The sequence below is a fragment of the Myotis lucifugus genome, unplaced genomic scaffold, assembly GCF_000147115.1.
Source record: "Myotis lucifugus unplaced genomic scaffold, Myoluc2.0 scaffold_789, whole genome shotgun sequence".
NCBI classification, from domain to species: Eukaryota; Metazoa; Chordata; class Mammalia; order Chiroptera; family Vespertilionidae; genus Myotis; species Myotis lucifugus.
This window is the reverse complement of record NW_005871837.1, coordinates 54,028-68,005: the sequence shown is the minus strand read 5'-3', so window position 1 is coordinate 68,005 and position 13,978 is coordinate 54,028. Positions and strand designations below refer to the sequence as shown.

At 51.2% G+C, this 13,978-nt stretch overlaps 1 protein-coding gene across 1 annotated transcript in view; it reads right to left on the bottom strand.

The window, feature by feature from the left end:
• Positions 1–10,658: 10,658 nt before the first annotated feature.
• SFTPB (surfactant protein B) overlaps positions 10,659–13,978 on the bottom strand; it is an 8,647-nt gene continuing 5,327 nt past the window's right edge. Inside the window, exons 7-9 of the mRNA XM_014448247.1 lie at positions 12,052–12,244; positions 11,744–11,880; positions 10,659–10,703 (exon numbers count right to left, since the gene is read on the bottom strand). Coding sequence (XP_014303733.1) covers positions 10,659–10,703; positions 11,744–11,880; positions 12,052–12,244 — 375 coding nt within the window. The remainder of the gene's footprint in view (positions 10,704–11,743; positions 11,881–12,051; positions 12,245–13,978) is intronic.

Below are 13,978 nucleotides of genomic sequence, written 5' to 3'. Positions count from 1 at the left end.
CATGGCTCAGCTGGTTGGGCATCATCTGTTCACTGAAAGGTGGCCAGTTCAATTCCTGGTTAGGGCACATGCCCGGGTTGCGGGCTCGATCCCCGGTAGGCATGTAGGAGGCAGCCAATTGAACCTCTCTCCCTCTCTCAAAAAAATTTTTTTAACGGATTCCTCAAGTTAGGTAGGCCCTCCTTCTCACTGTTTACTTTTTCTGTGGGCCACTTCAACTGTGCCTGTGGCTTCATTTGTCACTTTAAGGGCTGTGGCTCCCATCTTAATCCCAGACTTGTCTAAATTCTTGAATTTAGAGCCTATTGCCTACTTGACATATTTTGGGTGTCTTAAAGTCAACTCAAACTCAGTGTTGTTCAGATCTGGGCTTGTGAGTTTTCTCCTCATACTTGGCCCTTTCCCAGTGGTTTCCATGTAGGTGAAGGGTTCCATTCATCCAGTTATGTAAGCTAAAATGATCCACCCTCAATTCCCTTGTCTAATCCATTACCAAGTCCTATCGATTTTACTTTGTGTTTCTTGAGTTCCATTTCCATTCTCTGCCAATGTCTAGTCTAAGCTAGTGCTGGCATAGTCCAGGGCTAATCAGGAGAGAAAAACTATATAATAATTTGATCAGGGGGAATAGAAGTTCAAGGATGGTCAGCTATACTGGGATTGCAGTACACGCACATGCTGCTTTCAGGTGCACACACCGAAGCCCTTTCCTCCTCGAGTGTATCCAGTCTCCTCCCTGACAAAGCTTCAGTGTCAGCTGAAGGGAAAATCTCAAGGGCCCAAATCCACCTTCACAAAGCAGCCAAAAAGGGTGGATTTGGCGCTGAGAGGCAGTAAATCGATACTTGGCACAGTCCACCTCTGATGACTGCTTCCGTATGTATGCCCTCTTACACACATTGAATGCCATACAAAGACAACAACAAATCCCCAGTATTTCTGCCTAACAAGCAGCTACCCTTCTTACAAGTGAGCAAGTTTCAGACTTCTCCAAAATTCGATGCACAGTCCCAGGAGTCCTGTATTTGTTGATGGCTATATTGGTTATTCCTCAGATCCAGTCAGTCCCACTGAATATCCTATTACCTAGAGACTGAGTTGTAAAGTCAACTTCCAACAAATTTTATATAAAATAAAAACGGGAAGGAGAGAATCAATGGTTAGCATATACAAATTATCACGTATGTATAACAAGCACAGAGAAAATAAGCAAAGTGACGTAGAGTCCTCATTTTTGGTCACAATGCTATTACCGCTGTCACCGACCTGTTCTTTCACGACCCCTCCCATGTTTACTCTGCTCTAAGCCTGAGCCTCACCTCCGGGCTCTTTACTTGCAGAGCGATCCAAATCTGTCCCTACGGGCCTGACTCCTTAATCATCCTGCCTTTGCCCTGTAGTTTTTCCATTAACCCAGTGGTTCTCAACCTTCCTAATGCTGCGACCCTTAAGACAGTTCCTCATGTTGTGGTGACCCCCAGTTTCATTGTTACAAATTGAACACAATTGAAGCATAGTGATTAATCACAAAAACAATATGTAATTATATATGTGTTTTCTGATGGTCTTAGGCGACCTCTGTGAAAGGGTCGTTCGACCCCCAAAGGGGTCACGACCCACAGGTTGAGAACCGTTAACCTTTTCTATTGGACATAGACCATGTTGCCTATATGGTGTAGGAGGAAACCAATTTCCCCTTGGTAATCAGGAGCAGTCATTCTGACGGTAGATTGCACCCCCTCGACCCCCCAGTGTTGTTTCAGTAGCATAAGGAGCCCAAATGTCCAGTTGGTAGTCTCATCTAATGGAACCATTGTTGTGTCCTCTGATGGAAGCATTCTTCCCTTGGGAACTAAGACCTCTAAACTGGCAGAGCTTAAAATTGCTGGAACAGGAAACATAAATTTGCAAGTTGCCTTGGCTGATGTGGCTCAGTTGGTTGGGCGTCGTCACATGCACCAAAAGGCTGCCAGTTCTATTCCCTGTCAGGGCACACTACCCAGGTCACAGGCTAGATCCCCAGTAGGGTGCATGCAGGATCAATGTTTCACTCTCATATTCATGTTTCTCTCCCTCTCCCTCTCTTTTTTTTTTTAAAAAAAAAAACCAATAAAAAGATAATGATAGCCCAGCCTGCATATCTCAGTGGTTGAGCATCGTCCTAGGAACCAGGAGGTCATGGCTTCATTCCTGGCCAGGGCACATGCCTGGGTTGCTGGCTCAATCCCTAGTGGGGGGCGTGCAGGAAGCATCCTATCTATGATTCTCATCATTGATGTTTCTATCTCTCCCTCTTCCTTCCTCTCTGAAATCAATAAAAAAAAAAATATATATATATATGTATATATATATTTAAAAATATATTTATTGATTTTTTACAGAGAGGAAGGGACAGGGATAGAGAGTTAGAAATGTCGATGAGAGAGAAGCATCGATCAGCTGCCTCCTGCACATCCCCCACTGGGGATGAGCCCGCAACCAAGGCACATGCCCTTGACCGGAATCGAACCTGGGACCCTTCAGTTCCCAGGCCGACGCTCTATCCAGTGAGCCAAACCAGCCAGGGCAATAAAAATATTTTTTAAAAATATAAAAAATATATAAATACATTTGCAAGGTTATTAGGTACTAGAGGCCCAGTGCATGAAATTCGTGCATGGGGAGGGGGCCCTCAGCCTGGCCTGCACCCTCTCCAATCCAGGACCCCTTGGGGGACATCCCTCTCGCAATCTGGGACTGCTGGCTTCTAACTGCTCACCTGCCTGTCTGTCTGATCGCCCCTAACCACTCTGCCTGCCTGCCTGATCGCCCCAAACTGCTCTCCCCTGCTGGCCTGATCACCCCTAACCGCCTCTGCCTCGGCCCCCACCACCATGGCTTTGTCTGGAAGGACATCCGGAAGATGTCTGGTCTAATTAGCATATTACCCTTTGTTAGTATAGATAATTGAGTAGCCACTTCAACATCCACCCATTTTCTAGACCAGGGGTGGGCAAACTTTTTGTTTCGAGGGCCACAATGGGTTCTTAAACTGGACCGGAGGGCCGGAACAAAAGCATGGATGGAGTGTTTGTGTGAACTAATATAAATTCAAAGTAAACATCATTACATAAAAGGGTACAGTCTTTTTTTTTTTAGTTTTATTCATTTCAAACGGGCCGAATCCGGCCCGTGGGCCGTAGTTTGCCCACTGCTGTTCTAGACCCATGTATTTTGGCTGTGGGTGAGAGAGCACCAGAGAATGGTCTCCGAGTCAAAGCATAAGCTGTGTTTTGTAAAACAAGCACCAAATGGTATGGTAGCTGAGTTTTCAGTAAGTCATTCCACCATGTAGTTAGGCTAGCTGCTTCCAGTTGGTGTTGTATGTATATATTCTATGAAATATCTGTGTTCCATCTGAATGTCCACCCACAGGCACCCGCTGCAGAGAAGACTCTTCATAATTAGGTGTATACTCCAGAGACATGCTCTGTGGGTGTCAGCCACCCCCAGGGCTTGCTCAGTGAGCTCATGAGCCATGGTGGCGGGGCCAGAGGCTATGCATGGGCTTCCCTTTCCCCTGACCTGAGCAGTATACACTCATTCAAGGAGTCCATCTAGACTGCAGCGGTTCTCAACCTGTGGGTCGCGACCCCTGAAAATACATCCTGCATATCAGATATTTACATTACGATTCATAACAGTAGCAAAATTACAGTTATGAAGTAGCAACGAAAATAATTTTATACTTGGGGGTCACCACAACATGAGGAACTGTATTAAAGGGTCGCGGCATTAGGAAGGTTGAGAACCACTGCTCTAGACCATTGATCCCCAGGAACTTCTCTGAATTGTTTTGGGATTAAATCCTACCCTCTTGTTCGCTTATGTTTTACTAAGGTATCTAAAGTACCTGGTACTCCCTGCTCATCAGATCCAATCATCATAATGTCATCAGTGTAGTAGACTAGTGTGAGATTTTGTGGGTCATCAGGACGATCAAGAGGTCCGTGGCCTGTGTTATGGTAGAGAACGGGAGAATTGACATTGTCCTGCGGCAACACTATGAAGGACTACTGCTGGCCCTGCCAGGTAGAAACAAACTGCCTCTGGTGATGTTTATAAATTGCCAGGGAAAGAAGGCTTTCGCTGCATGCCACGTGCCAGGCCCCTGAGGTAAAGGCGCCGCAGCTCGGGCAATGGCGTCGGTTGGAGTCACCATCCGATTGAGTTAATGGTTGTCAAGTCCTTCTCCAAAATCCACGTGACCTCTGCCAGGCCCTCTGCCACTGTCATTCTAGTCTAAGCGGCTGCCAGTTTCCATTTGCAATGGTTTCCTAACAGGTATCCCCACACTCCCTTGTCCCCTCCCTCCAGTTCATTCACACTTTAGCCAGAGTAATCTTTTCAAGCACAAATCTAACCAAGACACTCTCCACTCCACGATCTCCCGCTGAAGACACTATGGCTCGTAGGATAAAGACTGGAACCCTGAGACTCTCCAGCCTCACCTCCCGGGAGTTTCCCCTTGTCCTCCACCCCAGGCTCACTGATCTGGCTGCTCAGATGTTCGCAGGACGCAGGCCTTTATGCTTCCGCTGCCTCTGCTAGGGATGCTCTCTCCCTTTTAACTCCTGCTCTTTCACCTCTCTGACCTCGCATATCTGCTCAGTACCATGTGCATTTCTAATGATGGCACTTTTCACGCTGAAGTATTCCATTTTTCTTTTTATGTGATTCTATGATTAATGACTGTCTCCCTAATTAGACTTTCAGTTCCAAAAGGACAGACTGGAACTTTCTTTTATGCCCAGCCCAAGGGAAATGCGTGGCACCTGGGGTCAATCGAGAACGCTCATTAAGAAAATGGTGTCATGCTAAGCCTGTGTTCTCTGTCTCCTTCTTTTGCACAAATGATTGTCTTTTTATACTGTCCCTGGGTGTTGCAGAGCTCAGAGCTGACGATCACATCTTGTATGCAGTAGCTTGAGGTCCTCTGTGGATGACATGTGGCTTGCTTCCACCACTGCTGTGGGAGCCAGAGGCCTGGTTCACATGTCCTCACAGCTGTGATCCCAGCATCTGCTTCCTCTTGGAGACCTCAGGCTCTGGCCAGTCTGAACCACAGATGAGAAGGAAGTGAGAGCCTTGCTTTCTTAGTCAGAAGTCACAAAGCAAAAGGTACACATGTGGAAAACATATTCTAAATTTAAAAGACATATGAGAGGGGAAATTTGCAACCTATAGGACATTAAATGAGTGAATACACTCAGTAAAGTTTTACTGGTAAAACAATGAAAACACTCCAATGGAAAATCGGGCAAGACACCCACATATGCATTTCATAAAACATGAAACATAAATGGCCACTAGATGTAAAAAATGTTTACTTAGTAAACAAAGAAATGAAAATTAGAACAACCAGAGGGCTCATGTTTATAGTTTAGACAAGCAAAGATTCGAAAGGCTGCTAATACTCAGGTTGGTGAGAATAGAAAAGAGGCCCTTGCTTACTGCGGGTATAGAAGATGGTATGGTGCACACAGAGGGGCGGTTTGGTAATACAGCCCATATGGAAAGTAAAGATGTGCATAGTTTTTGTCCCCAGATTTCACGTGTTGGAATTGATCAGATATTGGTAATTGATAATAGTTGTTTAAAAATGAAAGTTTGTATCAAGAAAAAAAGAGTTTGTATCATGAACCAATTAGCAATGATTATGGATATCTATATTGACCTCGAAAGGTTATTTTTATTATTATTTTTAAATAAAATAAGCTTTTTAAAAAATCCTCACCCAAGGATATGTTTATTGATTTTAGAGACAGAGAAATTGGGGGGGGGGGGGAAGAGAGAGAGAGAGAGGGAGATATGTGAAAGAGAAACATTGATTGGTTGCCTCCCCTACATGCCTCAACTGGGGATTGAACCCGTAACCTAGGTGTGTGCCCTGACCAGGAATAGAACTCACAACCTTTTGGTGTATGGGATGACATTCCAACCAACTGAGCCACCAAGCCAGGGCTGGACAGGTTATTTTTATTTATTACTATTATTATTATTATGTGTTAAGCCTCACCTGAGGATATTTTTTTCATTGCTTTTCAGAGACAGTAGAAGGGGGGGGGTGGAGAGAGAGAGAGAGAGAGAGAGAGAGAGAGAGAGAGAGAAACACATTGATGTGAGAGAGAGACACATTGATTGGATGCCTCTTGTATGCGTACAAACTGGGGGCGGGGAGCGAATCGCAACCCTGGTATGACCCATTAACTAGGAATCGAACCCGTGACTCTTCCATGTGAAGGCTGACGTTCTAACCACTGAGGAACACTGGCCAGGGCTGGACAGGTTATTTTTAAATGAACAGAGCCGTTTATAAAGCAGCATACATAGGATGTTCCCATTTTTAAAAAATCCGTTTATCTATTTTTGTGTACATGCAGAGAAAAGTTTGGAATGATCTATAATGTTACCATGATTGTGTTGTGGATTTTAAACCCCAGTCATTAACCAGGGGACATAAACACCACTGTCTTTATTTCTCTGTAACTGAACTAGTTAATTTTGGCTCCTAAGCGCCCAAGCTTCCTATTTCCATTTGAAAATAACTCAGCCGCTTATTGTTTAACTAGAGGTCCAATGCACGAAATTCATGCATGAGTAAGGTCTCTAGGCCTGGCCAGTGATCAGGGCCAATCTGTGGGGAGACCAGTGGGGCGATCAGGGGCTCCTGCTGGCACCCACCTTGGCTGGCCTGGGGCCTGCGGGCTTGGGGCAGCTCCTGTGTTGAGCATCTGCCCCCTGGTGGTCAGTGCACATCATAGCAACCAGTTGTTCCACCTGTCATTCTGCCATTTGGTCGATTTGCATATTAGGCTTTTATTACATAGGATGTTCAGCCCCTACTGAATCTCCTTCCCTCTCCTGTGAGTGATGTACAGATTGCCCTGCGTGAGGAGAGGTGCCGTGACACACCTGGTCTGTGGGTCTCCATCCAGTTATCACTCGTCTGGCCCGATCTCCACCTTCTTGTGCCCGCATTGGCTTCACATGTCTGACTTCTGCTCCTCTCAAGGTCTGTGAATTGTCAGCGCCTTGTCCCCAGTCATGGGTCCTTGTGGGCCACCATTTTGTTCAGAGCCGATTCTGATGTCTCTTGTGCCTGGGTGTGGCTGCTTTCCTTGGTCACTCGGGGGGCACCCTCGGGGACAGTCCTCAGGTTTGTCTCCAGGCCCCTCCTAAGGCCGTCTCTTCACTCTCTCTCCTGTGTTGGAGCCAGGCTTCTCCAAGGAACTGCGTTCTCTCGCACCGCACCCCGAAAGTGAAAGGGCCCCTCTGCTCCTGGCCCTACCTCCTCCCAGGCCTTCTGCCCGGCCTTGCTGGCTGGGTGGTCATCTATGAATGCCTCTCTCCTTCAGGGTTGGGTTCATCTTCCCAACCAAGCTTTTAAAACCTTCTTCAGCTCTCTTCCGTAAGGGACTTTGGTCTTGCCATCGACAGAGTGGCTTTCAAGACAACAGTGTGCTATCGATTTACAAAAGTCTACTTAAAAGGTTAAGTGCAGAGGCGGAGCATGTGTGTGTCCAGAAGGCCCCCTCGGTGATTCCGTGGCGGAGGGGTGTGGGGATGCGTTGACAAGTACACATCCTGCTCTAGTGCGCTCCTGGGACGGGGGATTGTGGGTGAGTCCCACACGTGTTTGGTCTGCGGTTTCTGAATTTTCTACAACTAACATCTATTTCTTTTATAATAGAAAATGCAATGACAAAAATTCTTTTGTAAATAAAAGGACATTTCCAGGCATTTGGGTCTTTAGTGCTAAAGGTCTACTTATTTGTTTTACTTTTTTAAAAAAATATATTTTTATTTATTTCAGAGAGGAAAGGAGAGGGAGAGATAGAAACATTAACGACGAGAGAGAATCATTGATTGGCTGCCTCCAGCAACCCCCTACTGGGGATCAAGCCCGCAACCCGGGCATGTGCCCTTGACTGGAATTGAACCCAAGACCCTGCAGTCTGCAGGCCAATGCTCTATCCACTGAGCCAAACCAGCCAGGGCTACTTATTTGTTTTTCTGTATATTTCGAATTTTTGGTGCCCTAAGACCTCACCTCACCACAGTGAGTGGACTCTGGGAGGGGGGAGGTCAGAGGGGGGCCGGGCTGGAAGTAGTGATAAGAGGGAGAGTGATATGGCATCAGCTTCATCAAGGAGGGGAGTGAGGCGGGCCCCCATTCAGCTACCTTCATGGTGAGGCTGTGGCTTCCGCGGCATCTTAGAGGACAGTGTTTTTTTCTTTTTAGCACAAGGAGAAAGGGCGGTATTAGCATTGTTATAGGCATTGCATTACATAGGAACCGATCCTTAGCAAGCACAACACCAACTGAGCTTGGATGGGCTAAATCATAGCAGAAATCGAATCAACCTGGAATTTCAAATACCAGTTGCCAGTCCACTTTACAAAAAGATAAAAAAGAAAACCCTTTTTACATCTTAAGCAGCAGCACATCTCAGATGTGAAGGTTTGCCCAGTCACCTCCCCACCATGCTTGAGTCCTGGACCATGTCCGAGATGACCCGATTTAAAAAAAAAAACAACTTAAAGACTTCATGTCTATCTGTTATGGCACTTCATGATCCCATTTTTATTCTTCTGAATTTTGTGAAAGTGTTAGCAAAATAATTGTAAAGCTAGTGTCGTGCATACGTAGAGATGGAGGGAGGCGGCCCAGCTGCTATCCCACTGTCCTCTGGAGCTGGCGCAGTCACCTTGGCCCAGCCCTGCGGGATTCATGGGGCCTGGGCTGGCTCCGTGGCGGTGGCGGCGGCGTGGGAAGGCTGATCTGGACTGGACTGGAGCCCCTCATCCTCTGAATACGCTCCCTGGCCGTGCCTCCCACCCAGAGAGGATGGGCCAGACCAACACAGGACTGAGGGTACAAGCTGCAGGCTCATGGTCCGTCCACCAGCTTAAAGTCCTTTTGAGGAAAGGAGGTGGGCGGGGGAGTGAAGGCTTCTCTTGGGGAGGGGACAGAGGGGAGCCTGAGGAGGAGCCTTGTCACGTGGGGGGGCCCTGGGGTCCTGGAGACACCTGATGGCTCCCCCTTGGGGAGGAGAATGAGGGCCAGCGAGGGGGCAGTGTATCCTTGCTGGGGACCTGCGGCCGGCTGATGGTAGAGTTGGGAACAGAGCTGAGGCCTCCTGTCCCAACACACGGCTCTTCCTGTTTCAACAGGGGTGGTTGGCCCAGCTCTTCCTGGTGCGGGGAGACCTGGGAGCTGGGAAAGGCGTGGCCCTCGTTGGCCCGGGTCCCGCTGCTGTCACTCACCTGGTCCCTGTGGGGCAGGTCTGGTCGGGGCAGACATCTCCACCCCGTGTTCTCCCACCGCCTCCCACAGGGGCTTTGGTTCGGGAAGGTGTCAGGAGCGGGGCTTCCCCCTCAGATGGAAGAGGTGGACCCGGGGAGTGAGCTCCAGGAGGGCCAGGGGCTCCCTGCTTTGCATACAATTCTGCCCCCGAAAGGGGCCTGGCTCCAGGACACAGGACATTTTCAGAAAGTGAGTGAAGGTATGAGTAAGTGACCACTGTCAGGGGCTGGCTCTGAGCAGAATTGTAAAGACCAAGTTTGCTCTCAGGGGACTTCAAGTCCACTGTTGTGTCCGTCCCTCTCAGGGTCGCTTTCCTGCCCGGGGCCCCTGTTCGCAGAGGTGCATGTGACCACCCGTCCATCCTAAGGGGGTGCCACCTCTGACTTAGAGGATGACAGTCAGCGAGAGCGAAAGGAGTCTCGGGAGGGAGGGCCCGTGACGGTGGGCTTCCTGTCAACAGGTTTGGGCAGCCAAGTCTGACTTCCCCTCAGTGTCAGGAGAGGACGGCCTGGGTCTGAATGCACCAAACACTGAGGACCAGGGAGCCCAGGCTGAGCTGTGGGGGGCCCTCAGGAGCCTTGCAAGAGCTGTGGCCTGTGAGGAGGGGGGCTGGGGAGCAGAGCCCCTCCTGGTGGGTGCAGGACCCACCTCCCTCCCTCCCCGAGTTGGGGCCTGGACTCACCCGCACAGCTTTGCATTCTCGTCAGAAGAGGGGATCCTGGATACACTGGAGAGGACTGAGCGTGGCCGCACACACCCCGAGGGCCTGTGCAGGGACAGCACTGGGCCTCAGGCCTCGCACCCCATCCCCTATCCCCAGCTCTGAGGGGGCCAAGGCTCCTTCCCAAGCTGAAGCCATGGCTCTCACTCCACCTGCCCCCGGGGGTGCTCTTCGTGTGACCTCTCAGGCCACTTCTGAGCCAAGGGGGGGCTTGGGTGTTTAGAGCAGGAGGAAGTGGGATGATGCTTGTCCCGGGACACTTTCCACCCCCACCAAACATACACGGCTCCATGAACAAACACCCCATCCCATAATGCACGTCAAACCACACTCCTACGCCTGTAAGCTGCCCCTCCCTTCTCAGACTCCTCCTTTTTTCATTCTTTCGTGGCTCTTCCTTGAACCCTCTGAGCCTGCCTTTTCTATATTAAAGGGGGAGGGAGTGGCTGCTCTGGACCCAGGGTGTGGGGTCTCTGAGGATCGTGGGCCAGAGCCGGTGGGGGCTCTGGGAGCGGAGGGAAGCCCTAGGGCCACCTGGGAGGGGAGGGCACACCTGGCAGGTGGTGCGGGCATCCCAGCCCCTGGACATCAGGTCTGCAGCTGCACCGAGTGCTGCTCCACAAACTGCTCACACTGAGGAAGGAGAAAGACACGGTGTGGGTGGGCCCAGGGCCTGCGGTGCTCCCGCCTTGCCGGCCTGGCCTCTCCATTTCGCTGGGTCACTCCAGGCTCCCTCTGACCCCGTGTAGGTCCAGGCATCAGACCCTCACGCAGCTGGCAGGGGCTGGAATGTAGGTTTCCGTGGGGGAAACCCAGGCAGAGGGTCAGAATCCTAGCCACCACCATTCCCTCCCCAAAATTTCAGTTCTCGAGGAACTCTTCCAGCTCATCTGGTCCTAGAGACGCGATGTGGCGCGCAGTGGGGGCCTGAAAGTTACCGACCAGAAGAACATGGCAGAGCTGCCTCCTGGGACCTAGCTTACTTAGGAAGGGAGTTTACTCTCCTTTCTCCTTTTTAAAATTTTTTATCCTCACCTAAGGATATTTTTCCCATTGATTTTTAGAGAGAGTGGAAGGGAGGGAGGAAGGGAGAGAGAGAGAATCATTGATGTGAGATAGACACATCGAATGGTTGCCTCCCGCACATGCCCTGACCAGGGCCTGGGATAGAACCTGCAACCCAGGTACCTGCCCTTGACCAGGAATTGAACCTGTGACCCTTATGTCTGAGGGCCGATGCTCTAACCACTGAGAAAACCGGCCAGGGTGGGACGTCTCCTTTTGTAGGTGGGTCTGTCCCCAGGGAGTCACACCGGGAGGGGGCTGGGGCTGGGACAGGCGGATGGTGGCGAGAAGCCCAGGCCCCCTCCTGCTCCAGCTGGCCCTGGCGTTATTCATCTCTTGATGGATACCGCCCTCACATTTGGTCCAAGGGGGGGGGGGGGCGGCTGCTGGTCCTCCAAGCCCATGCCTTTGTCTGGGGCCATTCCTGACCACAGCAGGCTTTGCCCATTACAGCCCCATCATTGTTCGGCCCACACCCCGTCCTGCCTGAGCTCCTTGACCGCAGGGGTCTGGCCGGCTCTGTGCACCTCTTGCTGGGAAGCCTTTGCTGGCTCAACCCTCTCCCTCGGGCAGGCCCTGGGCCCCAGTCCCCATTGCCTGCCCCGCACCTTTTGCCTGTCCAGCCAGAAGCGGAGGCAGGCCTGGTGCATTGCCTGAGGCACGGCCTGCTCACTGCTGTTCCCTGCCTGGGTGGTCACGAACTCGCAGAAGCGGCACTTGGGGTCTTGCTGTAGCCATTCTCCCGGCAGGAACCCCAGGGGCGTGAGACCTGGACAGGAAACAGTCAAAGGCGCCCCGCAGAGGTGTTCAGTTCCTGTCCTCTCTGGGGCAGTGCAGGGGGGCCAGAGAGGGAGAGGAAGGGGTCATGCAGGGCTGGGGAGGGGGATGAGAGTGGGCAGTGGCAGGGCTGGGACAGCAGGCTCACCTGGGCCAGCACCATCCTCGCTGGAGCACCGGAGGGCAAGGCCGCAGACCACCTGGGGCAGCACGCGGCCCAGCAGCACGTCCAACAGGATGACAGTGTAGCGCTCGGCCAGGCACTGGCAGATGCCGCCCGCCACCAGGGGTACCACGTGGCACACTTGGGCCACAGCTGGGGCCAGTACACCCTGGGGTGGGGCCGAGAGAGGGTGGGATGGAACCTTCTCTTGCAAGATCTACTCCATGCGGGGACCAGCTGGGCACCTTGTCGACATTCCCTTGTTCCCTCCGGAGAACTATTATGCTGTTTACAGATTAGGACGCTGGGCATCGCAGCGTCCAGGGGACTTCCCAGACGCAGTGGGTGAACACAGGGCCGTGGACCCAGCTCTGACTAACGACTGAAATTGCTGAAAGGGTCACAGCCAGCGCCGAGGTCACACGGCAGCTGGAGGGGAGGTGGACCACACCTGTGCCTCCCCCCTCCGAACCCACAGGATGGAGCAGTCTATGGCTCCTGGAGCCAGGATGGCCCAGGTTGCAGGAGCCCCGGGGAAAGCCAGGAGTTCCCCACCGATCTCAATTTCAAACACAAGGTCTGAGCCGAAGGGCCGTGCGGAGGCGGCAAGAACGCTGGCTCGTGCCTCACTCCTTCATTCCCTCAACCAGGGCATGTCAACTTGACGTTGTAAAGGACCCGCACACCACAAGTTGGTCTTGGCCCTGCTCCTGCTGCAGCCCCTGCTGGGAGTGGGCACAGGGAAGTGTATGGGTGTCAGACCTTCCAAATGCGTACATGTCACCAAATGCACCCACCTGCTCACATGGGATCCCACACTTGGCCTCCCGATAACCCCGTTCTGTCAAAGGCCGGCCCACCCACTTGTGCGCTGGGCTGCACCCTCCCCACTTCACAAGGGCCTCGCCCTGCACGCTGCTCTCTCCTTCCTCATGGCTTCTCCCACCTGCCCACTGATGGGTCTCCTTGGCATGTGAGCATGCCAGCATAGCCTCCGGCGTCAGAAAGCCTCACCCGCCTCTGCTCCCCTTCCCAGAGGGACGCCTTGAAGAGTTGTCCCTACTGGCTGCTCCACGTCTTTCCCTCCATTCTCCCGGAGCCCACTCCACTGGGCTTCTGTCCCCACCGCTCCTCCAAAACAGCTCTCAAGGGCACAGCAACTGCTGTTGCCAATTCCCTGGCCATGTCTTGTCTTGCTCTCCCAGCAGCTTTCAGCCCAGGTGACCACTCCCTCCTTCTCCAAAAGCCTTCTTCTTTTGGTTTCCATGACATCATGTCATGGTCCCCCCCACCCCCTTCGTTGACTGTCCCTCCTCAGGCTCTTTTGCTGGCATTTGCCTTGGCTTGACTGAGACTCCTCCTCCACTCTGTCCCTGGATGATGCCTCTCGTTCCCTTGGATGTGACTCTTGTCCATAGTCAGCGCCCCTCAGCTTGATGTCTCTGACCTGACCCTTTGCCTAAGGCAGTGATGGCGAACCTTTTGAGCTCGGCATGTCAGCATTCTGAAAAACCTAACTTAACTCTGGTGCCGTGTCACATATAGAAATTTTTTGATATTTGCAACCATAGTAAAACAAAGACTTATATTTTTGATATTTATTTTTTATATTTAAATGCCATTTAACAAAGAAAAATCAACCAAAAAAATGAGTTCGCGTGTCATAGGTTCGCCATCACTGGCCTAAGGCTTGGGTACTCGGCTGCTTGCTTGAAATACCCTCTTGCATGCCACACAGGCATCTCGAACTTAACATGGGCAGAAAACTTATTTTTTGTCCAAGTTTCTTCTCAAGTTGATCCATCTCAGCTGGTGGCCTAAGACCTGGTGGCTCAAGCCAAAGTCCACAGAGTCATCCCTCATTGATTCCTCTTCTATCCTCACTCCCCAAGTCTCATTCATC